This window comes from Ceraceosorus guamensis (assembly GCF_003144195.1).
Source record: "Ceraceosorus guamensis strain MCA 4658 unplaced genomic scaffold IE81scaffold_70, whole genome shotgun sequence".
Taxonomy (NCBI): Eukaryota; Fungi; Basidiomycota; class Exobasidiomycetes; order Ceraceosorales; family Ceraceosoraceae; genus Ceraceosorus; species Ceraceosorus guamensis.
In genome coordinates this window covers 53,501-81,193 of record NW_020290065.1, presented here as the reverse complement: position 1 = coordinate 81,193, position 27,693 = coordinate 53,501, and the positions used below count along the sequence as shown (strand labels likewise).

At 56.3% G+C, this 27,693-nt stretch overlaps 11 protein-coding genes across 11 annotated transcripts; 3 read left to right on the top strand and 8 right to left on the bottom strand.

The window, feature by feature from the left end:
- Positions 1 to 3,193: 3,193 nt before the first annotated feature.
- Positions 3,194 to 5,208, bottom strand: IE81DRAFT_232110 (hypothetical protein). The gene is made up of 4 exons (XM_025511128.1): positions 5,063 to 5,208; positions 4,753 to 4,974; positions 3,879 to 4,601; positions 3,194 to 3,806 (listed from the first exon to the last, which is right to left on the bottom strand). Exons 2-4 carry the CDS (start codon positions 4,921 to 4,923, stop codon positions 3,291 to 3,293), a joined length of 1,410 nt encoding a protein of 469 aa, XP_025367527.1. The 5' UTR covers positions 4,924 to 4,974; positions 5,063 to 5,208; the 3' UTR covers positions 3,194 to 3,290.
- Positions 4,706 to 5,892, bottom strand: IE81DRAFT_232100 (hypothetical protein). The gene is made up of 2 exons (XM_025511127.1): positions 5,063 to 5,892; positions 4,706 to 4,971 (listed from the first exon to the last, which is right to left on the bottom strand). Exons 1-2 carry the CDS (start codon positions 5,723 to 5,725, stop codon positions 4,933 to 4,935), a joined length of 702 nt encoding a protein of 233 aa, XP_025367526.1. The 5' UTR covers positions 5,726 to 5,892; the 3' UTR covers positions 4,706 to 4,932.
- Positions 5,893 to 6,179: 287 nt separating this feature from the next.
- On the bottom strand, positions 6,180 to 6,918 carry IE81DRAFT_349338 (hypothetical protein; the record flags this gene model as incomplete). The annotated part of the gene is made up of 6 exons (XM_025516379.1): positions 6,180 to 6,206; positions 6,295 to 6,369; positions 6,434 to 6,511; positions 6,587 to 6,686; positions 6,772 to 6,811; positions 6,894 to 6,918. The coding sequence occupies 6 exons, from the start codon at positions 6,916 to 6,918 to the stop codon at positions 6,180 to 6,182; spliced, it is 345 nt and encodes a 114-aa protein (XP_025367525.1).
- Positions 6,919 to 7,279: 361 nt separating this feature from the next.
- IE81DRAFT_325661 (alcohol dehydrogenase) lies at positions 7,280 to 8,839 on the bottom strand. Its single transcript, XM_025514591.1, has one exon. The coding sequence runs from the start codon at positions 8,371 to 8,373 to the stop codon at positions 7,396 to 7,398; it is 978 nt and encodes a 325-aa protein (XP_025367524.1). The 5' UTR covers positions 8,374 to 8,839; the 3' UTR covers positions 7,280 to 7,395.
- A 575-nt stretch (positions 8,840 to 9,414) lies between these two features.
- IE81DRAFT_231969 (hypothetical protein) lies at positions 9,415 to 10,978 on the top strand. Its single transcript, XM_025511126.1, has one exon. It carries the CDS (start codon positions 9,540 to 9,542, stop codon positions 10,863 to 10,865), a length of 1,326 nt encoding a protein of 441 aa, XP_025367523.1. The 5' UTR covers positions 9,415 to 9,539; the 3' UTR covers positions 10,866 to 10,978.
- A 113-nt stretch (positions 10,979 to 11,091) lies between these two features.
- On the bottom strand, positions 11,092 to 12,506 carry IE81DRAFT_331697 (hypothetical protein; the record flags this gene model as incomplete). The annotated part of the gene is made up of 3 exons (XM_025515269.1): positions 11,092 to 11,205; positions 11,301 to 11,617; positions 11,708 to 12,506. 3 exons carry the CDS (start codon positions 12,504 to 12,506, stop codon positions 11,092 to 11,094), a joined length of 1,230 nt encoding a protein of 409 aa, XP_025367522.1.
- A 632-nt stretch (positions 12,507 to 13,138) lies between these two features.
- Positions 13,139 to 14,657, bottom strand: IE81DRAFT_325658 (hypothetical protein). Its single transcript, XM_025514590.1, has one exon. It carries the CDS (start codon positions 14,373 to 14,375, stop codon positions 13,452 to 13,454), a length of 924 nt encoding a protein of 307 aa, XP_025367521.1. The 5' UTR covers positions 14,376 to 14,657; the 3' UTR covers positions 13,139 to 13,451.
- A 663-nt stretch (positions 14,658 to 15,320) lies between these two features.
- IE81DRAFT_305279 (peptidase C1B, bleomycin hydrolase) lies at positions 15,321 to 18,080 on the top strand. The gene is made up of 7 exons (XM_025512324.1): positions 15,321 to 16,139; positions 16,255 to 16,282; positions 16,390 to 16,528; positions 16,614 to 17,159; positions 17,256 to 17,337; positions 17,428 to 17,713; positions 17,805 to 18,080. The coding sequence occupies exons 1-7, from the start codon at positions 15,731 to 15,733 to the stop codon at positions 17,962 to 17,964; spliced, it is 1,650 nt and encodes a 549-aa protein (XP_025367520.1). The 5' UTR covers positions 15,321 to 15,730; the 3' UTR covers positions 17,965 to 18,080.
- Positions 18,081 to 18,083: 3 nt separating this feature from the next.
- IE81DRAFT_368358 (FAD dependent oxidoreductase) lies at positions 18,084 to 20,004 on the bottom strand. The gene is made up of 2 exons (XM_025517141.1): positions 18,473 to 20,004; positions 18,084 to 18,347 (listed from the first exon to the last, which is right to left on the bottom strand). Exons 1-2 carry the CDS (start codon positions 19,826 to 19,828, stop codon positions 18,195 to 18,197), a joined length of 1,509 nt encoding a protein of 502 aa, XP_025367519.1. The 5' UTR covers positions 19,829 to 20,004; the 3' UTR covers positions 18,084 to 18,194.
- Positions 20,005 to 20,426: 422 nt separating this feature from the next.
- On the bottom strand, positions 20,427 to 23,874 carry IE81DRAFT_368357 (IGPS-domain-containing protein). The gene is made up of 2 exons (XM_025517140.1): positions 23,440 to 23,874; positions 20,427 to 23,299 (listed from the first exon to the last, which is right to left on the bottom strand). Exons 1-2 carry the CDS (start codon positions 23,626 to 23,628, stop codon positions 20,702 to 20,704), a joined length of 2,787 nt encoding a protein of 928 aa, XP_025367518.1. The 5' UTR covers positions 23,629 to 23,874; the 3' UTR covers positions 20,427 to 20,701.
- A 319-nt stretch (positions 23,875 to 24,193) lies between these two features.
- Positions 24,194 to 25,304, top strand: IE81DRAFT_368356 (hypothetical protein). The gene is made up of 3 exons (XM_025517139.1): positions 24,194 to 24,485; positions 24,561 to 24,811; positions 24,944 to 25,304. The coding sequence occupies exons 1-3, from the start codon at positions 24,378 to 24,380 to the stop codon at positions 25,161 to 25,163; spliced, it is 579 nt and encodes a 192-aa protein (XP_025367517.1). The 5' UTR covers positions 24,194 to 24,377; the 3' UTR covers positions 25,164 to 25,304.
- Positions 25,305 to 27,693: the final 2,389 nt, after the last annotated feature.

Genomic DNA, 27,693 nt, shown 5'->3' with positions numbered 1-27,693 from the left:
AAGTGGCGGCGCAAGACACCTTCAATGATTGTCGTAAAGTCGGGTCGTAAGGAGAGACGTCATGCGTTTTTGTATCGAGTCATGCGTTTTTGTATCGAGTCATGCATTTTTGTATCGAGTCATGCATTTTTGTGTCTCGAGTACAGGTCGGGCGATGGCCAAGGCAACGCTTAGCTTTGTGCACACCGAGCAAGTTCGTGGAAGCGCGCACGTCTGCAAGACCTGTTCGGGTCTTGCGCTGCTCATACGAAGCGCGCAAAAGGGACGTGGGCAGGCTCACTTGACTGTTGTTGTTGTTGTTGTTACGCCGGCAGAAAGTCGATGCGTTCACGATTACAGTGGATGTGCATGTCCTTTCCCGCTTCATGCTCGCTCGTCAGTGATGCGTCGGTCCGAGACGATTGACGTCCTGAGCAGTGACAGGCTGGGGCAGCCGGTCGGCACTGTCAAGGCTCTATCGTGGTTGCTGGGTCCGCAGGCACCGCCTGCCGCTCCTGCAATGTCCTCCTGAGGTCCTCAAGCGCTTGTTCAACCCGAACGCGGAACACTGTTTTGATCCAGTGGAGACTACGCTGGATGATGAAATGAAGCTGAAACATGCACCACGGAACGCAGATCTTGCCCATCCAGATCTGCACAAGGTGCTGCCAAAAGAAGGACTGTCAGCATGTATCTCAGCAAGCTCGCCGAGTCGAGCGATGTAATGCCATGCACGATGAGCACAAACCAAGCGCTTCGCGGTAGACAGCCCCGACTTACCACGTCAGCCTGACGGAACTTGCGATTCGTCGGATACTCGAAAGCGATCATCACTTCCCAGAGATCGCCTGAAGTGCAGAAAACAAGAACGGGCAGCAAGGGATCCTGCTGCATTGTTGATACAGCGGCAGCTGCTGGCACACATTGCTTGTGAATCTCGCGTAGGGAGCGGAGCATGATGAGAGCCTTTGCGGCACCTCCTGCTGCTTGATTCTCTGCGTGGTACAGTGGATTCGAGTCCGACTTGGCTTCAAGTATGAGGCATGGGTAAGCCACGTCTCGAAGTGAATCGGACGGCCAGGCGTGAAGGCCAAAGAGGATCTTGGCTGCTAATAGAAACTCATCGCTGAGCGGAGGCGCTTGAATGGGCAAGTCAGCGGTCTCGTCTCCTGTGACCGATTGTGGAAGCAAACCATACGCCAAGTCAGGCTTTGGTGTAGACACCGGATCGAGCTCTCCAGACAGCGGTCCAATTGGCTCATCCCAAAGCTCGTTGCGTCTGCTCGACAAACGGGAACCAAATGAAATCGAAAGCGGTCAAAGATGCCTTTGCGAATCTCATCGCCTGCTCAATCATATGAAGGACCCACTCACGACTGGCCTAGCTCCCCACAGTTTGTGGCGTCACTCATTACGTCCTCTACAAGTAACATCCACGTGGTTTCCTGCTTGCCGTAGTAGGATTTCACTCGCGGCCCCGTGATAGACAGACTTCGCGAAAGTGCTCCTCTGCTTCCGAGCGGTTTCGTCGCTGCATCGTCTGGTCGAATGGCTTGCAGTGGTATGTCCACCAACCCGACTGCCCCGTTCAAACGCACCGCCTGCAAGGTCGACAGAGGGAGGGGTCCTGGCAATCAGCAGGCCATCCATCCCAAGCACCGTTTTCGCTCTCGACTCTGCCAAGCACCCATTTCGCTCTCGACTCTGATGCAAGGTCATCGTGCGCACCTCTTCCTTTGAAAGCGTCTCGGTAAAGTTGTGATTCTTGAGATAGTCGGCAAGCTCGGAGATCGAAGGTGGCCATTCGCTTCGATCGAGGCTATCCACAAAGATGCCAGCTCTCTTGAGGTTGTTGAAGCGGTACTTGCGAATGGCCGCTTTGTTGTGGGAGCTTGTTCTGCTGCTCGACCCGCTGCTCGACATGCTCGAACATGGACAGAGGGGAGCAGCGCTAGCCTAAGCAGAGCTCCGGTGTACTGGTGCCACTGAGACGGGCAGGAGTGCTAAGCAGCGGTGATGACGAGGCGTGAGTGGTGCAGAATGGAACAGTGGGGATGCATAGATGCGGACGCTAGTCGTGAGTGAAGCCAGACAGGTCGCCGCCTGTCATGTCGTGTCGTGTCGTGTCGTGTCGTGTCGTGACGCTGGTGCCGACTTCGTAGCAACACGTGTAATCCACGCGATTCACGATTGTGATTGAGAAGGCTCTGAGGGTGATGCCCGTTATAGGCGGTTGCAGCTGTGTGTGACTCGTTCAAGATTCACGATTGAGATTCGAGATTGTCGTAGTCATGATGGACTGACTGAGTTATCGCTGCACGCGTGCATGAGACGCGAGATATGCGCGCGCCCGCTCGCTCGCTCGGCCTTTACTCACCACTCACGACAGGGACACGTGACGAAAGCTGACGACTCGACTCGTAATTTTGATGATTCATGATTCAAATTCAGATTCAAGATTGTGACTCAAAACTAGAATCAATCAGAATCTTGAATCGAAAACCTTGAATATGCGGGTCCTCGCATAACGCGTGCCTCTTGAATGGTCAATTAATTCTTGGAAATTGATCAAAATTGTGATTAGCTTTTGCTTGACCATGCATGCTGTATGCACAGCCGACGCGGTGGCGAGCGCCTTACACTAGGCTCCAAAATCTCATTCAAATCGTCGTTTTGGCCTGCTCCTCATCAAGAACTTTTCAGACTCTTGACTCAAGACTCGCGACTTCTGACTTCGACTTTTGACTGGTGTCTGGTGACTTTCTCTGACTTTGCATCCAGACATTCAAGAGTCATTTGAGTTGCCGCTCTCGATTCTGCGTTCGCAAGTCATGCCCTGGGCGTTGACAACTCGTGGTTGCCAGTCAAAAGACAACATTCAGATTCTTGATTGTGATTCGAGATTGGCATCGTAGTCTTGTGCCAAATTTGAAAAAGATCATTCATATACATCCTACTTCAAGGGCTCACTGATCAGCCGGCGACGGAATCACGATGACAAAGCCTCGCATTTAGAGTGACACATATCAAAGAAATGACGTCCAGTGCGCAAGGCTAGATTTAGTTTCCTACGTGGGAAAGGCCGCGGAGCAGACGATCGTCAAGAATGAAGAGTAAAGCGACACTTGGTCTCAAATCTTGCTTTCACATTGCGACCTCGGTGTGCACAGTACCTCGAGAGCAGGTTCTAAATACAGTCCGCTCAACCACCGCTTCCTGATTCATCAAGCAGCGCTCTTACGCCCTAAGCAATCTCTGGCCTTGACGAAAAGGGGTTCGCCTGATCAAGTTGGGGCCCACAGTCTTGGGCATCACGGAGGGCAACCCGTGCACGTCTTTGGATCGCATGTAGGGCAGTTGGGTGGCTTGCAAGTCTTGAGGAATTTGCAGCACAGCATGCAGGCGTTGCCCTTCGTCGGTGGACCCTTGTTGTTCCCATTGTCCTCTTGTCTCTTGTTCACAACGTCAAAGGGCATCGAGACAATGTGGGAGCGCATGGCCAGCGGCCAGTCAATCCTCATCGAGACCCCTGATTCGCGTTTCTCGAGCGGCGGAATCTCGGGAGGGCAGCCATTGCAGTCGTCGGCACCGCACTCGACGCATGGTCCTGTGCCAGCCATACAGGCTGCGCGCGTAGCACAGCAGGGATTGCATGCTTTCCTGGGTAGAAGATTGACGCTGGTCTCAACGGAGCGAGTCTCAGCCCTCGTGTGCAGCGAAAGGGAGAACGGCGGACAGCCCTTGCAGTCGTCGACGCTGCAGTTCACGCACGATCTTCCGTTTTTGAGGCATGTTTTCACCGTGGCGCAGCAAGGTTCGCATGCGCCCTTGTCAGAGGGAACAGGAGCAGCGTCGGTGCCGGCTTGACCCTTTTGCTCTCTCTTTCCTAGGGTGCTCACTTCTTTCGCAGGCTCCACAGGGGAGCGCAATTGACGGCGAATGTAATGGTGTGGGCAGCTTGTGCACTGGGACCACGCACAAGTATCGCACCCTTGCTCCACTCCGCAAGTCTGTGGCTCTTTGCAGCAAGCGTCGCATTTTCCAGCCCTGCGGAACATCGAAATAGCAAATTCTGCCGGGGTGCTGATGCTGGTCTCCTTCCTTGCCAGCTCGATGCTCGCGTCATCTGCTCCCACCTGAACAGTCTCGCGCTTGCGGGGCGGATGTCCCGGAGGGCAGCCCAAGCATTGATCGGGACTGCAGGCTTCGCAACTGTAGCCACCGCAAGCCAAGGGCGCCGTACAGCACGAGTCGCACTTGCCCGCTCGGCGGGAAAGAGGCAGGCCCAACGAGGCTGGAGCCATTGCGCTCTCGGTCCTACGCTCCAGAGCGTGGGCCTCACCAGCCGAGACGATGAGAGGTTCGCGACGACGGTGAGGGGGCTTGGGAATGGGGTTCGACTTGGGGCAGCCCGCACACTGCGCTCCACTGCAGGTGCCGCAGGCTTGATGAGCGCTCTCGCCCTGAGCGCAAACGGGATGAGTAAGACAGCAGCCCATGCATGTTGTTCCTGCCCTGCGGAAGAGCGAGAGACCAAAGGCAGTCGGGCTCGGCACAATGTCTGACTTGGGGTCCAGCGAATCGGATTTGCTAGCGTCTTGAAGAGGCTCGCGGCGCGTGATCTGGATGAGCAGTAGAAATGGGAAAAGTCAGAGCATCCAACTCCATGTGCCGCTCGCAGTGGCCGGGAAGTAAGAGAAGGACGCAGTACACATACGCATCGTGCAGTGGCCGACTCGCCTTGATACCGTGAACAAGATCAGCACGACTTACCAGAGAAATAGATTGCTGACCGTCGTGCAGTCCTACATGCGCACTGCGCATCTCGAGGGCTGAAGTTGACGAGGCGGAGAGCCAAGCGCACAGGACGGCAGCCAGCAGTAGAGCAGGAAGCGCAGAGCTCGAGAGGGACCAGTGTCCGCGGCTATACTTGTTGAGCGACATGTTGCTCCTTCAAACGCTATAGAGTGCGAGGGTGTGCGAATGTGGTTGCTGCTGCAAGCAAAGCGTGGCGATCAGCGAGGGTGTCGGAATTTGGTTCAGTGCTTAGCATGGACCGCCATGTCGTAGCTGGACCACTCACCTTGGAAATGTATGCACTTTGTATGCTTGCAATGAGCTTGACCCTTGCTGAGCCGCCTATGAGGATAAGTGAGCTGAGGAAATCATGTGTGTCTTGCTTTGAGAGGCCATTCTCGACGCGAAATGGCGTTGCTTTTATACCGGACCTCATTATCCTGACCTCGTATGCGAGCCTCGCCGCTCTTCTACTGGCCGAATCACCTAACCACGCTGTGTAGCCTTGGCGCGAAGAACTAGTGAACTTGACAGCGAGGGCAGAATCTGAGGGCAGCGGACTTTGAGTCTGCGTCGCACTCCCGACCATCCTACTTGACGCCGTCTGGCAGGCTGCGCACAGTGCCTCCGTCAGTGTGCGGGACGTTGTGGTACCTTGATAGTCCCGCAAATCTGTGAGCGAGGCGTGGGCATAGGCGAGCAAGAGTGAGCTTGCATCCGTGCTGACCTTGTGAACCCTGGATGCACTGACCCTGAAGCGCTGGCGCACCCCGCTCAAGCCGCGCATCTGGGCGTATGGGACCCAATCACGATGTAACGAGTCCAATTGGCTGAAGACGTTCCCGTCGGGAGGAAACATCCGAAGCAGCCATGCAGTGCTGGAAAGCTTTGTTAGAGGCACTCCGCGACACCATGACTGAGCAGCGCTCAACGTTCCCGCGATCATCATCTCGTGCGCCCGCTAAGCATTTGCGAGACCCGAGTGCAGCGAAAACAGCACGTTCGTCAATGCTTAGTGACCCTCCGTGTGGCGACATTGATTGGAGGCCAAGCGCTTTTGTCTGCGCATCCCGTGTCATCGTGACCACTCTCGCGCGCGTTCCGGGCCCTCGAAGGGAGGCGAGGCTGTGTTGATTCGGGGAGCGTGCCACACACCTAGGTATTATCGCGCAGCCTCATGACCCTTATTCCACCCAGCTTTGATACCGAGTCATGGCGATCGATTGGTAGTGCCGAGCATTACAGGTGTTATTGTCGGAGCGTTCAATCACTCGGTACGCGACCTCACACGCACTTGAACGCGCCCCCGCTTACCCCAACGTGCTGATCTCCCCTTCCGGTACAGCAAGCACCGCTCAACATATCCCCGCACACCTCGACTCGTACGCCGAGTGTGAGGGCGCTTACTGAGGCCACAAGTCGCGGTAAAACTGCAGCGCCAGAGACCGGGTAAGTCTTAAGACAAATCTTTACGCCTTGGATCGACACGCGAAGGTTCATGTTCAGGTCTATGCTCACCTTTGGGAAGACTTCCGAGGCGAGACCAGGTACTGCCGCTAGAAACTCTTTGAGGACCGGGTTCTGGCGATGAACCTGATGACAAAGTACCACACACGTAAGCAGAGACTCGACATCGCGGCTGAAGCTGAAGGCGCACCTCGAAAGCTTCGAGCCCAGTGTAGGCTTCGTATATGTTGAGGTAATTTGAATCGTGCACCCCGCGCGAAAGGCGATACTGCGGGCAGAAACGGCCACGGGGCTCAATCGCCAACAATACCGCAAAACACCGCGTTCGCACCTCGAAGCTCACGGTAGTGGTGCCGGGTTCCTTGTCGGACAAGGCGACCTTGGAGATCTCGGTAATGTAGCGAACAATCTCTTTGGCGCTGTCTTCGTTGCGAGCCACGATGCTATATCAGAGATCGGGCGAGAGCTCGATAGCGTGAGTGGTGGGAGATGCGAGTGTGCGAGCAATTGTTGGGCTGCAACACTCACGTCACTTCCACAATGAAGGGACCGGTCGTGGGCACCGCGCCTGCGGGGGAGAATGTCTCTCAGCATCGCTCGACATTTCGCGACTGGATCAGTCCTACCGCAAGTGGAGCGTATAGACTAACTGAGATCATCCTTGGCAAATGACATGGTCGGCTTGGCTCTGCTGTGCGAGAATCCGGCTATCTCGACGTTCTCGGATGGTGAAGGTCCAGACGAAGCCTCTGCGCATGCCCATCCATCCAAATGCCACCTTGCTCGCGACTCCAAGCAGAGAGCAGCGAGTGGAGGGCGGCTGCATTGCGGATAAGCTGACGTCGCGGGCCTCTTCCTAGCGCATTGCGTGCATGAACGATGCAGTGCTTGGCATCAAATTTCGGTTCTGCGTCCTCAAGCCGCTCACCATTCTCTATCCGCTCCGGTGACCACACCCTACCGCGCCTCTGAAATCTAGATCCAAGTTCACCCATTGTTCTACATCCCACGCGTCCCTTCGACGTCCCCTGTCAGACATTCGCCGCCACTTCGATATATTTCGCCTCAGGTGTGCACTAGGATACATGGCCGAGGATGGCACAAGGCTGACACATCTCAGAAACCAGTGCGTGTACGGCTGCAAATATAGGTTTATCCCGTGGAGAGGAGGATCTTGCCCACGCGACGAGCAGAGACGGCCTGATGAGCCGCTGCTGCTTGGTTGAGCGGGAAAATCTGAGCGATTTTGACTTGGAATGAGGTGGACTGGATGAGATTGTTGAGCTGTCTCATTGCAGGCTGAGCAATGGCTGGATTTTCATTGTAGTTGGTCAAGTCGTAGCGTTGCAGATGGACGTCTGGACGAGGCTCTGGCTCTGGCATCACACCCAGCGGATAAGCCACGTGTCCACCTTTTCGAACGCCGGCGATGGTAGCATCCAGGCTTGCCCCTCCCACGAGCGCCAACGCAGCATCGACACCACCCGGTGCGAATTGCTCGACTGCCGCGGCAATGTCAGCGGTTTTGCCGTCGATGGCCGCATCCGCTCCAAGCTCTCGAGCCAGCGCTACGCCATCTTCGCCCGACGCAATGGCGAGGACGCGAGCTCCCAAAAGCTTGGCTAATTGTACGGCGACCTGACCCGTATCGCCGCTGGCTCCACTGATGACGATCGTCCGTCCAGACTGCACCTGCAGCTCTTTTGCCAGTCCAACGAGAGCCGTGAGAGCGATGCTGGGCATCGCACCAGCTTGGTCGAGCGGCAAGCCTTTAGGCACCGGCGAGACGGCCTGGGCATCCAGGACGATGTACTCGGCGTAGTGACCCATGCCCATCGAGTAGACTTGGTCGCCTACCGCAAATTGGGTGACGCCTATGCCCACTGCAGCGATCGTTCCGGATCCGTCTGATCCTATGATGTACGGAAAGTTCGGCGCATGGCCAAAGACTTGTGCGAAGCCGCCTTCGCGAACGAAAGGGTCCCAGGATGCCACGCTGGCAAAGGCAACCTTGACGAGTACTTGACCGGGGCCCACGCTGGGCACAGGTAGATGCGCCGGCTCCAGCACATCGATTCCGCCAAATTTGCGAATAACGATGGCGTTCATTTCGCGAGGAATGGACGACATGATGGATGTGTAACGAACGGGCTCGATGGGAGGTGAGAGGGGTTTCCGCAGTTGCAGAGAAGCTGATCGCTGCGTCACGATCGGTCTCGGGAAATGTTCGAGGCCGCCAAGCGACCTTTACATACCTTTCCTTTGACCTTCACATCCTTGGGATACGGGTCCACATTGCTCTTGAGCACGGCCCGACGCCGACTTGAGCATTTCGCTCTCGGTGCAGAAGGGCGCGGTCGCAGCGGCACGGCAGGCAAGGATGCCGTTCAAATGGAACGGAATGGGTGATCTTGCTCGACCATAACCCCGCAGTTGCAAATCAGACATTTGTGCACAGTAGCCAAGCAATGACGACAAAGCCACAAGGCACGAACCTGCTGAGTGGGACGTGCTGAATCAAGCCTTTGGAAGAGATTCCGCGATCGTCACATTATGGGCGGCCCCGCAAGCTTGACCTCTCTGCTCGGAGTTTCCGCTTTCGGAGATGAGCGTGCGCTCCTTTGGTGGCATCCGCGACCGCAACTCGACAAGTCACAATCACGAATCGTGAATTTGTATGTCGGAGTTACTCCTCGGAGCCTCGGCGAATCGGCGCAAACATGACGCATGTGACCCGCTTGGCACCGCGATTCGCTTCGCGTTTCGCACGCACGCACGCACGCACGTACGCACTCGTGCACTCCCCGCTATAGCCATCGCCCTCGCCCGGTCTTGGCAGATCGGGCCACACAGCAGATTGTTATCCACCATCGGGCCCGGGCATTATCAGCTACACCCGATCAAGGGAAGATCGTGCTCGCTCTCGACTCTGTGGCACGCTCAATGTGAATTGCCAGCCAGATTTCTCTCCCTCCAATCCATCACACTCACGACTCGTGCGTGTGCTGTGCCAAATGTGCACGGACCGCCAAAGCCTACCTTTCATGCACTCTCATAATTCCGCCGGAGGTGAAACGTCCAGGTCCATCCATCGCATCGCATCGCATCGCATCGCATCGCGTTCACTGCGTTGCGTGGTTGAAAGGCAAAGTGATGCTCCGTGCTGCAGCGATCGTCCACATAGCCGTGACTGCGACTCTTCCACCCGCACTCGTGACTTGCAAATCGCACGTCCGAGTCTCAAGTGATCGCAACGCGTTCGTCACAGATCCTATCAAAGCCTTGGTTGCTTCGCGATGACGTCCCAGTCATCAGCACACGATCCATTCACCTACCTCTCCCGCGGTCGCTTTCATCGCTCCATCCCTTGTGCGCGCACGTCCAGCCGCGTCTCCTTCGCGCTCGTTGGCGATTGGGAGACGCACGCCAAGACGGGAGAGGATGCAGATCTAATCAAGAGTGACTTGCCTCAACGCTCTCGTCTGACGCTCTACGTTCCCCCTTCTGGCTGTTCGCGATGGATGGGAATCATACTGGACGGTGTGGCGCGACAGCGTGGTATTTGCATGGTCGTACCGGACAGGCCCGGGGTAGGCGCCACACCTGCCGTTCCATCTCACTCCAGAATGCGAACCTCGACACAGCAAACACTGTCGATACTAGAGGCGTTGGGAGTGGACCAAGTGGACCTCTTTACCCATTCAGGTGGTTGGCTGTACATGCTCGACTTGCTCCGGACTAGACCTGAGCTCATCATCCCTTCTCCCTCGGGCCCAGCTTCCAACCTCATGCTTTGCTCGCCATTCGTACCTACGCACCTCTCTTCATCGAGTCTCGGTCTTCTCCCCGCCAGCCTGGTGCGCATGACACCTTCCGCCGCAAACTTGTTGGGCAGCTGCGAGAAAGCCATCACCTGGTCTGTTGGCGTGGGACAGAACGCCAAGAGCATGTGGGGTCACAAAGAGACGCCAGAATCTTTGCATGCTTCCAAGCGCGACCAACTGAAACGTGCAGCCCGAGAGAGGGAGAAGAGCAAGAGGACTCATCCCAACGCAACCTTTCATCCGCCCTACACCACTCATCTAGACCTCGAATTAGACGCCGCTGTGGCCGAGCATTTGCTTGCCGGCGGATCAGCGCGCAAGCCGCAAAGCGGAAGCAAGCTGCTGTTCGAATGCTACATGGCAGAGTCGGGCATCGAGACGACTACGCAAGAGTTCCTGTTCTGTCTAGGCAAGACGTCTGGCATGAACAATGCAGAATTGGAGACGTGGCTAAGCGCCAATTTGCGCGAGCTTGCTCGCCTATTGAGGTCTCGCACAAAGCGTTGTTCTGACACGCCGAATGGCGGAGCACCGACCGCGCCACCCCGATTGCTCCTCGTGTGGGCAGACCAAGATTTCATGACTCCACAACGTGGGCGCGACCATCTCGACGATTTGCTGCAACGGACGGGACTTGCAGGAGCATGCTCTTCCACACACCGATGGATTGCTGCAGGAGCCGGGCACGACGATCCGCCAGGGTCCTTGGACATTATGCGTGGCGTCTTTGCCTTCTCAAAAGGCGAGAGCGAGATATCGGCGCTGCGAGCGGCCCAGACACCGGCGCGAGCTGAATGAATTGCTGCCCACAGAGGTGGGATTTATTGGCGCTGCGAGCAGCCCAGACATTGGCGCAAGCTGAATGCATTGCTGCCCACAAAGGCGCTCCCAATGAACGCCGTGCCTGCGCATCTTGACACTCGCAATTTGTAGTGTACACCAAGGCCGCGCTAGCCCGAGCCGCGCATGTTGAGATTGTCCGGCTAGTGCTGTGCTGGATTACCCTACCGCCTCTTCTCCCCCCTCACTCGCCTTCTATACCGCTCGGCAAAAACTCCCTCATCTTCGTGGTGCACTGCAATGGCGTTTTTGTGGAAGCGAAGAGCTGGCTTTCGAAAACCTTTTGAGCTTCGCTGGTCTGTTACATTGGAGGGCGACATGCGGGAGGCGCGTTCATGTCAGTCCCATCGAGAGCGCATACATCCCACCACCGTGCTACTAGCCTCGACTCACCTCTTCCGTCTTCCACGCGAGCTCGATCCAGCTCTCCGCCTCTGCCTCGTGCTGAGTCCTCATAATGTTCTGCTTCGTATCCTCTCCCGATCGACTGGTCACATTGACGATGCTTCTCTTCGCCGCAGCCGCGCTTGCGGAACCGTTGCCTTTGCCAGCCGCACCAGCCGCACCGCCCCCGCCCTCGCCTCCCGAATCGTCCTCCTCGCCTCGATCGGCTTTGGCTTCTTTGCGGGCTTGCACATCTAGTCCATCTAGATAGTGCATCGAGGGGCGCAGCTGAAGTACCGAGTCCAGGGGGGTGAGATGGAGAGCGCCTAGGAATAGGGACGGCAAAGCGGTGTCAGTCAATGGCCCGAGATGACCACTTGCAGCGTTTGGCTTGCATGTATGCGCTTTGCACGCACCATCACGAATGACCCCGACCATGTACTTGGTCTGGTTGGGCACCAAGGAGCTCTCTAATCGCGTCCTCTCCAACCTCTTGATCTTCGCAGGCTCTTCCTTTTCCCTCTTCACCTTGACTCGCCTTTGATCATCGCCCATCGCAGAGCTACCAGCGCTCGAATCCTTTCCAAACGTGCCGCCATGCTCCGCGCCCATCGCCATATTCTGCCCCTTGTCCATGTTGTACACTACGGGACGCAGATCTAGCGGCAGCTCCACCTCGACGCGATTCGCCTTGGGCCTCCAGCGAGCCGCTTCGGAGAGACCCCTTGAGCGTGCCGAGTCGGGGATTGGCAGAGGTTGACCGCGCGGATAGGTGGGGTATTGGAAGAGCGAGAGACGAGAAGATGCGGGAAGGGAAGAGGAGAGATAGACGGGCAGAGATGCCAAGAGGGAAGGGTCGCGCGACTCTTCTTCTTGCCGAAGAGACGCTTCGGACTTTTTGGGCGATGATAGGGACGATTTCGGTGGAGATGTTGGCGCAGCTGCTGATGCGGATGTCGAGGATGAAGCTTCTCCTGCTGCTTGCCGGAGCATGTCTGCCGCGGCCCCCTCACCCACGTTCATCTCGCTCTCCGAAAGTGCGCGATCTGGGGAAGCAGAGATGTTGCTGTCGGGTCGACTGATGGGAGTACCTTTGCGCTGCGATGATGCTTTTGCTCGAGACCCGCTGCTCTGCCCAGCATGCTCCGGGGAGGTGGAACGCACGTCCATAGACTCATCCTCCTCTCCACCTCTGAACAGCGGTTTGGAAGGCATGTTGCGCACGGAAAGCCAGACTTGGGGCTCGTGACTAGGCGTGTACTAGTGGAGTATTGCTCGAGCTTGGATCAGGCAAAGAGGTCGAATCGTGGTGCAGAGGAAGGTGTGCGTGCCTCCCACCCACTCGCGAAGAGATTAAGAAATCGCGAGTCGGAATTCAAGATTTTGTTTGAATGAATTCACGTGACGTCTTGAGAATCAAGAATCATCATGCAAGCGCTGTTGTATGGGCGTGCACGCTTGTGCAAATGTACAAAATAGCAAGCAGCAGCCAGTCAAGCTATACCGCACATCATCGGCGGGCGAGAAAAAGTTGCGCGAGTGAAGGGCCTCCCTCAGTGGGGCGCGTACACGGCTTCTCGCCCCGCACCTGCTCGAGAAGCGCATACAAATGATATGATGCTGGTGATGATCCGAATTAATCTTGAATAAGAATTCAAGGATTCCATTTTCGATTCTTGATTTTTGATTCACAAGCTTGACACCCTTTATGATTGATCCTCTACATTCTGATTCGTGATCACATGCACTCAAGACTCATCAGATGTTGTTCGGCGTGCATCAAGCAACCATTTCTTCAGCTCGAGCCTTGCACAGCTGCTATGCGTGCGAGACTCGAATAGTGACTTCTCAGCTTTGCTGCACCACATTCGCTGCCTTCGAGCATACCCATACAGCCAACATTCTTGATCATCACATCCCTTCAATCGCGAACCCCATCACTCACCATCAGAAGTTCGTGCAGCAGGCGCGGCTCGGGTCAAAGATGTACAAGTATCATGCCGCAACATGCGCATACATTGGGTGATCTCTACTCGACCAGCAAAGCACTGGCTGTCTCATTGTCCTGCCCGCCGCATCGTAGGCACCTCGTCCACATTTCTGGCCCCCGCTCACCGCCGCTCATCTTCCCTCCCCTTTGCCACTTCGCACCCGCACCCCTCATTCTCCCTCTCCCTCCCCCAACCTAAACTCCTCCACCCTGATCCTCGTCAGCGTCTGCTTGTGCTGCACCGTCTTCTTGTACCCTTTGCGCTTCTTGAACTTGACAATCTTTTCCAATGCGCCCTTTGTATGTTCCAGCACTACGCCCCTGATCTGGATCGTGGATGGAGAAAGCGTCGCTCCGACGTGTGCTAGTCCAGCTGGAAGCAAGCGTGCGGCCCACGACGTCTTGGACTGCACCAATCTGCTACGATTCGCCGCGTGCACGTTGGTCTCGTCCGCACCTGCGCCCAGCGTAGGAGTTGTGATATCTTCGAGGGACAAGTTGCCGGGGTACAATTCCGCTCCTTGTGCAGGCACGGCAGCCTGGTTCGCATCCATCGGCACGGCTTGCGAGCCTTGTTGTAAGCCCTCAAAAGGTCTGCTTCGTCGACTCAGCACGGCCTCTCCCCTGCTCCTCGTATTGAGCGGATCTTGAGCCCTAAGCGTGAAATCTCGACTGCCCAGCTCGTGCACCCTCTCCAATCGCATCACATCTCCTACCTGTACATCCAGCAGGCGAGGTAGCGTGATGATGTCACCTGGTCTGACGAGCAGCGTCCGACCGACGAGAGAGAGGACGGCATAGTGCGACGGCTGAGTGCGCAGCAAAGAAAGTGCGGAGCGCGTAGAGGTGATGGATGAGGCGTCTGCTGTAGAAGCGGAGAGGGCGTAGCTGGAAGGCGAGACTGGAACGTAGGATGACGCGTTGGAAGTGGAAGCGGTGCTGGCTGGTGCTGATGCTGATGCTGGTCGTGCGACGCTTGGCGAGTGGCAGAAAGATCGAACGGCTCCAGCATTCACACTTGCACTCGCACTCGCACTCGCGCTCGCGCTGCCCGCGCGTGGCAGCAACAAGGAACCTACTCGAGATGCAGACATTGCTTCAAGGATTTGAGGGAGCAATCCTAGCGAAGCTGTTTGCAAGCAACGAGTGTGGCCTTGACTACTTTGCCCGTTGCTGGACCTGTCTGCACGCCAATAAACAGCTTGGATGTTCAGCAGAGGCGCGGAATGAGGCCCGAAGATCTGTACGCTAGCGCTTGATGCCAGATGTGATCGTCGAGAGATTGTGCTAGTCCTTCAAGCTGTCATTGAAGCCTAATCAGGTGGGATACGAGTGGTGAGGGGTGAGTCTAGACAGCATGATCCCGAGAACGGTGGGGGTCCACCAGGTCAAAATCAGACGTAGCGCTCATCCCTGCAAAGTGTCAAACACATCACGTGAATGTGTAGACCTTTGCAGACCCACGTGGCATTGCGCCAACTCCGCAAACGTCCGCGGACATTCCTAGCTTTTCTGATGCTTATCAGCATTCGCGACTCGTGACTAGGCGAGCGCGCGCGGGCATGCAGGGTCGCGTGATGATGTGTGCATTCAGTCTTGAGTTTGCACTCAAGATTCCTCGCTATCATGTGCCCCCCCCCCCTCATGCATGCGCGTGCCTGACCCGCGATTGGCCGCTCATGTGTAGTCTTGAGTCCGGTTGCTGATGCGTGAGTCAAAGTCAGACTGTAGTCGGCAGCGTGAGTCACGGGTGCAGAGTCGCGAGGCGAGTGTGGATGGCGTGAGAGGGAGGAGGAGCTTGTGGGCTGATGAGCGCGCTCCGATAAAGAACGGAGGGAGGAGGGCAAAGCTCTCACGCCGTGCGCGTGATGCTGCAGCTGTTGCTGATGTGGGGGAGGGCGCCGCGATGGGTCCGATAAGCTGGTCTATGCGTACGTGTGGCATGATCACACGTCGCTGATGTCTGTGTCTGTGTCTGTGTCTGCATGATATGGGGCCGATGTGCTGTTATGCCGTTATGCTATTTACGCCTGCTATCACGTATCACGTATGTGCGAGTCTCCTCTCAGTCGGTCCCACAGCTCACAACGGGGGGAAAGGGGTGGCATGAGCGCGTGAGCGCGTGAGTGCTGCATGGTGTGGTTGCATGCTACATCCGCTTGCAGCCCAAGGCCTACGTGTCGGGCACCCCTCGAGTCACTCTGGCAGCAGACGTGTTGCGTGACAAGTGTTGGGTGCTGTATGCCATCAGCACCTCTTGCCTGTCCACCCCCATCCATAACCTCCTCTCTCTCTCTCTCTCTCTCTCTCTCTCTCTCTCTCTGTCCAGCAATCGCCTCGGTCTCCTTCAAAAGCTCGAAGCTTCAAGAGCGCGTATAGAGCGCATACACCCTCCATTTATCCACAGACGTACATCACTCTCGGGTCCCCTCCTTCAAGCTCGCACAGCATGGGTTCCTCCGCCTCCAAGCCTCTGCCCGCTTCGGGTGAGATGAGCGAGAAGAGCGCAGCAACGCAATCCTTGGAGCGTCAATTGGGTCGAAGTGGTCGCGCAAGTGCTCGTCCAGACGCTTCGTTGAACTTGCATCACTCGACGGACAGATCCTACAAGATCCAAGCTTCTCGTCTTGTTGCGCACACGGCAGCGGCGCCGCAGCAAGAAAGCGCTCGGGATGCAGGCAAGGCCAGCAGCAACATCACCCCTACACTGCTGCAGTATTGGTCCGACACGGCGCTCAAGACCACATCGGCCAAGTTGGCTGCAAGGACGCTGCACAATGAACAGCTAGCGCTGGCTCTTAGAGACAGAAGGACGGAAATCGAGATGGGCAACCACGTATTCAACGTCAAAGTGGATCGTGAGTGGCGAAACGGAGTGGCATGTATTCGCACCTCTGCTTGGTGACTGACTCGGAGGGTACTGCCTTCTCCCTTCCCCCCCCCCCCTTCCCCTCGCCTGATCATTCCTCATAGTGGAGGGCACGCCCGTGTGCAACCAAAAGTGAGTGCATGCGAAGCAGGGATGGAGAAAGTCACGCGCTTGGCAAGCCCATCGCACGCGCAATGCCTGATCACCCAGTGCCATCCTGCCCCACCGCACCGCACCAGATCGTCTGGACGCTGCTGGCTGTTTGCTACGCTCAACCTGCTCCGCGTGCACGCCATGAAAGAGTACGATGTGCCCGCTTTGGAGCTTTCGCAGAGTTACCTGCACTTTTACGACAAGTTGGAAAAGGCCAACACGTTTGTGAGTCGGAACGAACGAGTCGATGCGGTCTGCGTGCAAAGCTGAACAGCCTTGCTGTTGTTTCTTGCGTCTGGTTCATACCCAGTTGGAGAACACGATTGACCTCGCATCCGAAGCGCTGGACAGTCGTCTGTACGGATACCTCAAGGGCGACCCGGTCAACGATGGAGGCCAATGGGACATGGTGGTGAATCTTTTGCGCGTATACGGTATTGTGCCTCAGGTCATCTTTCCAGAGTCCTTCAACAGCAGCAACAGCGACAAGATCAATTGGTTGGTCACTTTTCAGCTGCGGCAATTCGCTCTCGAGCTGCGCAGTCTCATCTCTCAGCTGCGATCCCAAGAAGGTGGAGCGCGCAGCCTGTCACCTGCGTCGGAACACAGCATCGTCCAGCAAGTCAGGCTCACAAAGGAGAGGCAGATGAAGAAGATTTTCGAGATACTGACGATTGCGAATGGAGCTGCACCTCCTAGTCCGGAGCAAGAGTTTACATGGCAATATTATGATTCCAAGGGCAAGTATCAGGAGAGACGTTTCACGCCCAAGAGCTTTCTGCAGAGCTTGAAGAAGAGATTCGATCTGGACAATGCTTGCAGCTTGGTCAATGATCCGAGAGCAGAGGAGCAGAAGGTCAGCTTTGCGTGCTTTGACGAGCGGTGTGCGTCAGCGCGAGCTGATCTATCCCAACCCTTCACTACCTCCCTTCCTTCCCTGAATCTTTTGTAGCTCATCACCATCGATAGACTGCAGAATGTGTGGGGCGCGCGTCCCGTTAGCTACGTCAACACGAGCAGCCAAGTCATGAAAGGTGAGTGGCGCATCCAACCAAGTACTTTTTGCCCAATGCCACAATTGCAAGTCAGCCTACTGAACACTGGTGCTCTTCTCGGGATCACAGAGAGCGTGATCAAGTCCCTTCGCTCCAACCAAGCCGTCTTCTTTGGCTGCGATGTCGGCCAATTCTCGCACACGGCGAGCGGTGTCATGTGCCCCTCGTTGTACCAAACTGGAGTGGAAGAGGCATTCGATATTTCCCTCAACTTGAGCAAGGCGGAGAGGCTGCAAATGGGAGAGAGCCTCATGACGCACGCGATGGTCATCACTGGCGTCCAGGTCGACGCAGATGGCAAGCCGACGCGGTACAGAGTGGAGAACAGCTGGAGCGAGACGGCTGGTCAAAAAGGGTGAGTGCCTGTATGCACTTTTCATCAGAGCAGCCGAGCACGCCAGACTAATGCGATCCCGCCGTACGCGCGCGCGCGCGCGCGCCCTCAGATACATGATCATGTCTGATGCGTGGTTCGACCAGTACGTCTTCCAAGTCGTCGTCCGCAAGCAGGATATGCCCGCCGCCTTGTGGCAGCTCTTCGACGCGGGCGTCAATGAGGAGACCATCGTGTACCCGCCTTATGATCCTTTTGGAAGTCTCGCTTGAAGAAGGATATGGTCGTGTGCGAAAGAAACGGAGAAAGGAGGGGAGGAGCTGGGGATCATGCGCTCGTACACGTCACGTATACACTGATAATGCAATACAGTAGACACACTCTTTCCTTTGTCTCCAATGCGGCGCGCACGTCTAGCTCTGATTACGCATATGCTCATAGAGATACAGCACGCGGTGCGAAAACTTTTTTTTTTCGGCTCAGCAAAGTGACTTTTGGGAGCTCAAATCTGACCCCTGATGTTGAGCTCTGTGCGATGAGCAGCTGCAGCTTGCAGGTGATGGGCGAATGACCAGACTTTGGATTGATGAGGAGTGAGCGGCTTGTCGGTCAGCTGCATGCGGGAGGTCACGAGCGAGCCGAGCAAGGGCAAGAACTGTAGCGTGTCCCGAAGGAGGGGAGAAGGTCGCGAAGCACGCCGTTTGTCAGCGAGTTGCGAGAGGTGCGTCCAGCTGCGGGCCATGGGCAAACGTTGCTGCGAACACGCTTTTCGCTGCTCACCTTGAAGGCGTGTCCGCTGTCTGCGCAGCAGACGACTAGGCCGCGCGTGCCTGGAACGTGATCTATCAACCACTCTTCATCCACCGAATCGCTGTACCAGCATATCCTGCTCTCCACCACTTGCGCATTCCCTTGATCTGCCAGCTCTGGATAGAGGCCGTACAGCTCCTCGAGCATCTTCTCCTGCTTGTCCGCGGGAACGAATGTGTTGGAGGCGCGCCGCTCTGAGGAGGAGGGAGAGTCATCCGCGCCCGCGCCGCTTTGCCCTTGCGCAAAATTGGGATAGGATGATTGAGGAGCGCAAGGAGGCTCGGGGTACGCATAACCCTCCCCATGTATGGCGCACTTCAAGAGCCCCTCCTCGTTGGGTTCGAAAGCGTAAAAGCCAGTGTCGAAATTGATCACTACGGGAATGTCCTTCATCCGGCGTCTCAACTGCGCATTCTCGACGCGAAGAAGCAAGACGCACTGAGCTGAAGAGGTGCTTGGCGGTCGTTGAATCTTTTGGGGCAAAGCAGAGCGCAAGAATTTTGTGCTCCAGCTCCCAACGCAGCAAATGACGTGAGCGCTGCGATCGCTCGTTCGAACAATCCTACCATCTTGCAATCGGGCTCCGTAGAAGCGGAATTGGTCGTCGTGCAGAAGCTCGACGACATTGGCATTGCTCAGCACGCGCACACCCAGCTCTTTAGCTTGATCGAGCACGATGTTGGTGGCTTTTTGCGCTTCGGCCCAGCCTGCGCGCGGATTGATGTAGGCTTGCTGCGTCTTGCCGATGCCCTTTAGGCCAACGCCCAGCTCCAAATCAGCGGGAAACACGCTGCTGGTCTGCTCGTCAGAGGTGAGCTCGTAAGCGAGGCGAGGCAGAGGCGCAGGCATGGACGTGCCGATGCTTCCCGTCGTCTTGCCCGACTCGAGGGTCGCGCTGGATCGATCGGCGCGCTGAGAAGAGCTGCTCGGCCCCTCCTCTCGATGCGCATCCTTCAAGGCAGTCGACAATCCCCTTTTGACATACGCTTCTCCATGAGGATTCGACTCTCCCGAGTGAAGCAGCAATCCCACTTCATGGTAGCACTGGCTCAGCCCATCGTCTCTTCTCCAAAGTTCGATGGCCATCTTGGCTAATCGAGCATAATGTTCGTCCTTGTAATCCGCTCGGACTATCTTGTTGAGATCGTTGGATGCGGCATCGGGAGCGCAGTAGCCGGATGCTGAGCGATCCAGCACTGTCACGCTATGACCTAGACGCGAGAGTGCGAGCGCAGTGGATGATCCAAAGACGCCTGATCCGATGACGATGTGCCCGTGCACCACCACCTCTTCCTCATCGCCGGCTCGACTCGCCACAGCGTGCATCTTTACGATTCTCCCAGTCCCCTTGCGTTCCCTTTCGACTGTAGATGCGCTTCTCGCGGCGCTACAGCACTGCTTCTCTTCTCCAAGTCTGGCGCTATGGTAGCCTGGAAAGAAAGAATCATGTGGGCGCAAGTTGTGAGGCGGCCGGGAGGGAGAACAAAAACTCACAATTGCCCCGTGCGACCAACGTTGTACAAGCTCGAAACTCCCCCCCCTCACAGCCGGGGTCCAACGACGCATTCCCCCAACTTTCTTGCCCCCATTCAGCTGCAGCATTTTCGCCCGCGCAATTCGGGTCAAAGTCGAACGTCGCGGGCGTGCAAAATCGCAGCAGTGAGAGCTGCTGCGTACTTGGTATGCCCATTGCACATGCATGCAATGCTCGATGCGCATCAATTCCAACGCTCATCGAGAGTAAGGCCGCGGCGAGCCGGCGAGCAGTCCGCCGGGGGAGTAGCCAGCGTCAACTCCCTCCACAGCGTCTGGACAGCTCGGCTCACGACGCACGACTGTACCATTGTGCGCTCCGACGTGTGCTTAATCAATCAGGTGAACATATTTCGTCCAAGGCATGATCAAGATAGAAAAGTGAGCATGTGTCACCTCAAGAGCACGGGGAAGAAGCGGCGCTATCGACAATTAGGGTTGCGTGAAGGCAGCCTGTGCAACCCGCGGACGCCTCGATTCGGGATCATCGATCGGCACGACACGACAGCACTGAAATCCCGAGAACCATGTGCAAAGGCCAACTTTTAGCGGGGCTAGAGACTGCGCGAAGGGGATTGCAGCAGCCCCGCAATCACATCAAAGGTGAAGGGGGGAAATGGAACAGGTCCGCAAGGGAGCACATTAAACATTACGAAAGTGACTGGATCATGTAGAAGAAGTAAGAAAGGCTTCCTTTGCAGCTTTGCAGAATGCCTGAATCTTGGCCGCATCCTTTCTACCATCCGTCTCGACGCCCGAGCTAGTGTCCAAAGCGAGCAGAGCACCCTCTCCCACAGCTTTGGCCGCCATCGCCACATTCTCCGCAGAGAGTCCTCCGGCAAGGATGAGCGGTTGTACTCTGGCTTTTGCGCCGGGTACTCGAGCAGTCGCAGCATCGGATCTCGCGAACCTGTTCGCGACGGCCCAATCAAAAGTTTGGCCTGTTCCGCCATTTCCACCGCTGGAACTGGATGCTGTGCCCGCCGTGTCCAGGGCAGAAATGTGATGGTAGCCAGGTCGGTTTGCTTCTCGAAGACTCGAAGATCCCGGCCCGTCATTGGGTCCGACGTGAAACACCCGAATGACAATCACCCCGGGCAGGTATTTGCTCCACTCCACCTCTTCCACTCTTCCGTGCAGCTGTACGACGTCCAATTTGAGAGCCGTGGCTGTCTGAACCACCTCGCTCAGCGGCTGATCTCTGAATACACCCGCAATCAGAGGCTTGTGCGGATGAGAGCGAATGAGATCTGCTTGGTACTCGAACCAGTCCTGTCCCGCCACGTGCGTCATCGCAGCAGTCAGAGCGTCAGATCCGACAGCGCCAGAGCCCGCAGCTTGGGCTTGAGCGTCGCTCAAGGCCTGCTTTGCCGTCAGACTAGACACGGCGCTCCTCACAGACTCTTGACCTCCTCGCAGGGATCTGACGACGTTGATGATCTCCGACGCCTGTGCTAATGGCACGGTCCGCTTGGTTCCAGGTGCTAGAATCATGCCCAGCATGTCTGCCCCTGCGAGCGTGGCAGTGACGGCAGCATCGACGGTCTGCAAGCCGCAAATCTTGACAAGCGGGGCAGAAGCGCTTGCTGATGCGTTTTGAACGCCTGCCCCAAAGGCCGAGATGCCGCTCGAAGGGCCTGCAGGAGCTTCTGACGCTAGCTGTGTAGAAGCAGCCGAATCAGGCAGACCAAGAAGATCGTGTATGAAAGCCCTCTTATCGGTGGCTCGCATCAGCGCTTCACCAACAAGCACCGCGCCGACCCCTTCCTTGAGGTACTTCTCCACATCGCCCCTTCCGGTAATGCCGCTGAGTGCGCAAAGCACCACGCCAGCTTCTCTAGCCTTTTCCGCCAATCTGCTGGTGGTACCCATATCCACATTAAAGTCGTGCAGGTTCCGATTGTTGACGCCAATCAATTTGGCTCCCAGCTTGATGGCTCGAAGCATCTCTTCGGGATTGTTCACCTCCACCAACGGCTCCATGCCTAGGCTCGTGCTCGCGTCGTACAGTGTTCTCAGTTGCGCATCCGTCAGCATGGCGACGATGAGCAGCAGGGTATCCGCACCAGCGGCGCGAGCCTCCAAGACCTGATAAATGTCCACGATGAAGTCTTTGCGAAGGATGGCTGGTCGGTCGAGCATTCCGTCTACGGATTTGCGCGCCAAAGTGAGGTCGTTGAGCGTTCCCTTGAACCACTTGGGCTCTGTCAAGACGCTGATGACGTTTGCGCCTCCTCTGGCGTACGCCATTGCCTGAGCCCCCGCGTGCGCATGCGGATCGATGTCTCCCTTGCTCGGACTAGCCCGCTTCATCTCCGCCATGACTCCTGGCAATCCTCGACTAGCGTTCGCAGTCAGCCGAGCAACAAAGTCGATCAGAGGAGGTGCGAGGTGCATGTCGATGTTGGTCGCTAGATCCCTTGGCGATTGTCCAGGCACTTGCTTTGCAGCTTCAATGTCCTTGAGCCTCTGGACGTGGATGCGCTCCAAGATTGTGCCCACTGCTCCGTTTGCACTGTGATTCGATGAAGACCCGTTCTGAGCTGTAGGGTTTCCGCGATTGCCATTAGCCGCAGCGGCGGCCACAGCTGCGGCAGAAGCAGCGGTAGCGGTAGCAGCAGCAGCAGCACCGGGAGCAGGAGCCCCAGCTTGAGTCATGGCCATGATCGGTTCCTTTGTGGCTTCAGCTTGAGCAATGGCCGCCTCGTCGATTCCTGCCTGTGGATTCTCTGCCCAAGCGCCTCCTCTGAGTCTCAAAAAGTTGGCAAACATTTCCTTTCCACCTCGACTGAGAATGCTCTCTGGGTGGTATTGCACCGCTTCGATGGTGTGCCTGGTATGCCTGATGCCCATCACCACCCCGCTCTCCGTCTTGCTCGTCACCACCAATTCTCGCGGAAGACTTGTGAGCTGAGCTGCCAGGCTGTGGTAGCGCGTGCCGACCACTGCGGCAGGCGACAGACCGGCATACAATCCGCGCCCATCGTGCGCCACTGCGCTGGTCTTTCCGTGCAGGATCTCGCCAGCGAACTCCACGACACCGGTGTAGGCAGAGTAGATGCATTGCAGACCCATGCACACGCCCAGTATGGGTATCCGACCTGCAAAGTGCTTGATCAGAGGGATGGAGATGCCAGAGTCGTGCAGCGGATGACCGGGTCCTGGCGAGATGACGATATTGACAGGCTGAACAGCTTCGATCTCTTCCAGCGTCACCTTGTCGTTGCGGTACACGATCAGATCCGCACCCAGCTCCGACAAGAACTGAGCCGTGCAAGGCAATGCGAATCAAAAAGAATAGAAGGGGCGGCGGCGGCGGCGGACGATGGGGCGGGCGAGGGAGAAATTTAGGCTTCTGTTTCGCATCTGTCATGCCACGTCATCGCCATCATCGCTCGACTCACCTCGACGACGTTGTAGGTGAAGGAATCGTAATTGTCGATGAGCACCGTCTTGCCCAAAGTGATTGCGCTTTGCCCTTGCGTTGCAGCTTGCATCTGATCTGCACCGACCAGCCCGTCGCTTGGCAGCGCTGCATCATTGGCGCTGGCGCTGGCACCGGCACCGGCACCAGGAGAGATGTACTCTGGCATGACAAAGGGCAGGTGCCTGTATGCGGTGACAGGCGGTCGGAGAGATGACGAGCGCAAATAGGATGTCGAGAGTGGCACAGCGACTCGGAATGGGGGAGCTGGTGGGTGCGCGGTGAAGGGAGAAATTCAAGATGATCAGCTTGACTCTGACTTGAGGCTTTTTGAGACTCTTGACTGGCGCGTGTGAGTCAGGCGTCGGTCTTCTCGACTCTGACTCTCACAACTCAGCGGCAGACTCGTTCGTGACTGTGATCATGACTGTGACTCAAGACTCAAAACTCTTGACTCGGACTCGGCCTGGCCTGCTAGCTGCTCTGCATGCCGCGACGCTGCCCACTGTGAGCTGCTGCGATGGCTGCATGCATGCATGTGGGTCGCGCTTCGTTGCGGCAGCCTAGCTACCGATTGGGCTGGTGTCGTGTCACGTGAATCAGAGTTCATGCCATGCCATGCCATGCCATGCCATGCAATCAAGAATCAAGAATCGTGAATCATCATCACGAATTTTGAATTGGATTATTCAAATTGAATTTGCTCACGACTCGACTCGACTCTTGCCCCAACTCGGTAAGGAGCAACAAAAATTTCGAATCTTGAATCTCGCTCGTTGCTTGTCCTCACCACGGCTTTCTTTTGGCTCTTGCAGGTCGAGACTCGTGCGCTCACTCGGAAGAACAAGCGCATACATACTGGACAGTCAGGGCAAAGGCGTGTGGTCGCACAGCGGGCACGCAAGTTGGCGGGGCAAGATGACAAGAGTGGTGGATGATGATGCTAGCAAGGAGGAGGGCTCGAGCGCACCTCTGCGCGCGCACGTGCACCTGCACCCGCAGCTGCCTCCCAGTCGACAAAGCCTCGTAAGTTGGCCCCCAGGAAAGCTCAAGCTCGAAGCGTTGTCAGACTGTGACGCTCATATGGGTCGGGCTTTGTAGCCCAGCGAGCTGCTCCGATTGGCCAGAGCTCATCCAGATCAAGCCGCCCCTCTGGTCCGTACGTGGGAAGATCTGCTCTTCGTAGGCAAATGGAAACATCTCCGACCGATCGATTTGAACGCTGCTGCTGCTCTCGCGAGCGCTTCTCATCCCGCACGCTCTCTCGCAGCGCTCGTGGGTCTCAGGGCGGAGCAGAATGTTCAGGAAGTCGTCTTGCCTTGCCACGTGCACCATGAATGGAGCGCCGAAGAGTGAGTCACTAGTCGACAAGCGTTTGCTTGCTTGCTAGCGCTACAGTTGGCCTTCTCGGGGGTCCAAGTCGCTGCCCTGCGCTGCATGCCGCAGCAAATTTTGAACTCGACTCGCTTGCCCACTTGCCCCAGCTTCACCCACATCTTTGCATCCACTCGACATCTCTCCGCATCGCCGTCGTCGACAAGCGATGCGCAAGCAAGCGCGGCGGCGGCGCAGTTGCAAGACGAGTCGAAAAGTGAAAAGGTGCCTCTGATCGCCCAGGAATATTTCTTGCTTGCGGTGCTGTCCAACGATTCGACGGTGGTGTACTACAAACTCGCCAGAGGTCTCGTCAAGCCTGTCAATTGACCAACATCATCTCTTATTGACTCTCGATGTGCTGTATCGCTCATTTCACGTGTATTTGTACGCCGTTGCCCCTCCGCGGGCCCCTTTGCTCGTGCCCGCCTAGCTAGGAATCAGACTCACGACTTCGAATCCAATCAAGACACAAATAATCGTGAATAATGATTCAGATTCAGATTGGATGGTCTGAAGAGGTGATGACGCGCGCACCAGACTCACGTGACTGTTCGTGTGTGACCTCGCGACTCACGACTGGTGGCTATTCAGCTCGACATCGTGCAACATGCAGCCTGCTGGCCTCCGGCTGTGTCGGACGCACGCCAGACACTCTTGACTCACACTCGAGACTAGTTTCAAGAACTTTTGAGCCTTAATTGCTGTCTTGCGCCGGGTGTTGGCGTCGCGGAGAGAATCTGCGTCTTGATTGCTGCACAGACATCACAGGTCGTGCGTGATGCTAGAGTCACCATGCAGTCTTGAGTGGCAGCATTCACGAGTCTGCTGGCCCAGCTCACGCCGAGACACCTCACCTCCTCGATCGAGACGAAAGGATTTCCCCATTCTGATTTAATTGTGATTGGTGTTAGCCATTCGTGTTTGGCAGCTAGGTTGCAGGTTCGAGATTCAAGATTCGATCTTTCACGTTTTCATCAAAGTCCATCATATTCACAATTTTGAATTGCGTGTGATCGTTGTCTCTGCTACACGACTCGGGACACTCAATCAGACTGTAGTGGTGCCTGGTGTTGCTCTCGCCTGTTCCCTGACTTTACAGCTCTGCATGGCGCATGCATGAAAGGCAGCCATGCAGCGTACACTCGTTTGACTCACCTGCATGCATGTGAACAAACGAGGATGGGCACTCGATCGAGATCAAGACCGCATGCCGCTCTTCTTCTTGCTCAGCTGCATGTCCTCACCAAAGACCTTTCAAGATTGTGATTCACTAATTGTATTAAAAGGAAATGGAAATTTGTTGATGGCGCGCTAGGGACCACCGCGTGTGCGAGGAGCACGTTCGAGAATTATAGAGAGGCTCATGCACCGTTCCCCTTGCGCCTTTCTGTTTGTTGTATTCAAGATTCAAGAATGCTGTGCCGGTTTTGAGGTCACTCGCAGCTATGCATAGCACGGAACACGCCAGCAGAGGCTTTAGTACAACCGCGAGCCACGCATGCATGAAGGCGCATCACAGCATCCGCTACGGCAGCTGAGTTATGATGAGTGTGGCACTGGCAACCGCGTTCATGCTGGTGATGAGGATCTGAAGGCGCCACCGCACCAAAAAAGCTGCTATTCAAGATTCTCACTCATTCTTGATTCACATTGTAGTCACAATTTTGAGTAGTAGTTGCGAGTTGCACAAAGCAGCAGACGCGTTATCATATAATCAACAATCTGAATGCATGTGCAGATGAATTGAGTTCGAGTCAGAAAGGTCCTCGAGTCGCGAGTCGCGAGTCAAGAGTCGTGGGTGTCGGTGAGGTGTGAAGCTTGCTTGAGTCGCGAATCAAGAGTCCAAAGTGTTTCTTCTGCCTGCCAGAGGCCAATGCTTGATGCACGATGGTGATCGCAAAGTCTGTTGTGAATCAAGAGTCAAGAGTCAAATCTTGAATGTGGATGCGTGCATGTTGCATACAAAAATCATTCAGATTTAAGTCAGTTTGAATCACGAAATCGTAAAGTCTTGAGTGCACGATGCACGGCTCACCTACGCCTACGCGCGCTAGACGGAGACGCAGTTTGAATCTTGAATGTGGTGACGAATTCCGAATGGCGCTATTTAATAGCCCTACGCCAGCTTAATTGTTGCGATACTCTTGACTCGGACTTGACGGCCTCTCGTGCTCGTGCTGCTCATCCATCAGCAACTCGAGCTGTCCCGCATGGCTTGACCAGCAATCACTCCGAGACGATCGCCATCATCACGAACCCGCCATCAGCGCGCGCGCGATAGATACCCACTCACCGACCCGCCGGTCACGAGGTCCCGACACGCCCTACGCGACGTACTCCAGCTGTATCTGTGGGCAGCCAAGACGAGGCCTGACGCGCACCTTCGGCTCATCTCGTGCGCAGCTAGCTAGCTAGCTGAACGAGGTGCGGCTGCGGGTATCGAAAGGTGTACGCGCTCTTCACACAGCGGGACAAGGACGCCCGCCGAGTCGATGGTGCACCTGTCCGGCTCTCGACCACCTTGTACCCCTCGCCTCGGGTGTCTCTGACTCTTGACTGGCGGTACACGGCTAGCTAGGCGGGGGTGTTGATCTCGCTCTCTCTCTCTCTCTCGGTCGCAACGCGCCCTTCGCGAATGATACAGCACAGCCAGCAGCTGCATTGTCAAGCATCGAGAAGATCTCTATTCCGTCATACCTCCCACAGCAATCCGAGCTTGCTCCCGACCCTCTCCTCCATCACCTGGAATCCTAATACGCGGGTTTCGCGACTCCAGTCGCGATGGCGCAACCTCAGAGGAGTCCCCTGCATCTCGCTGTGAGTCGTGCTGGACACTGCGCTGCACCATTCATCGGGT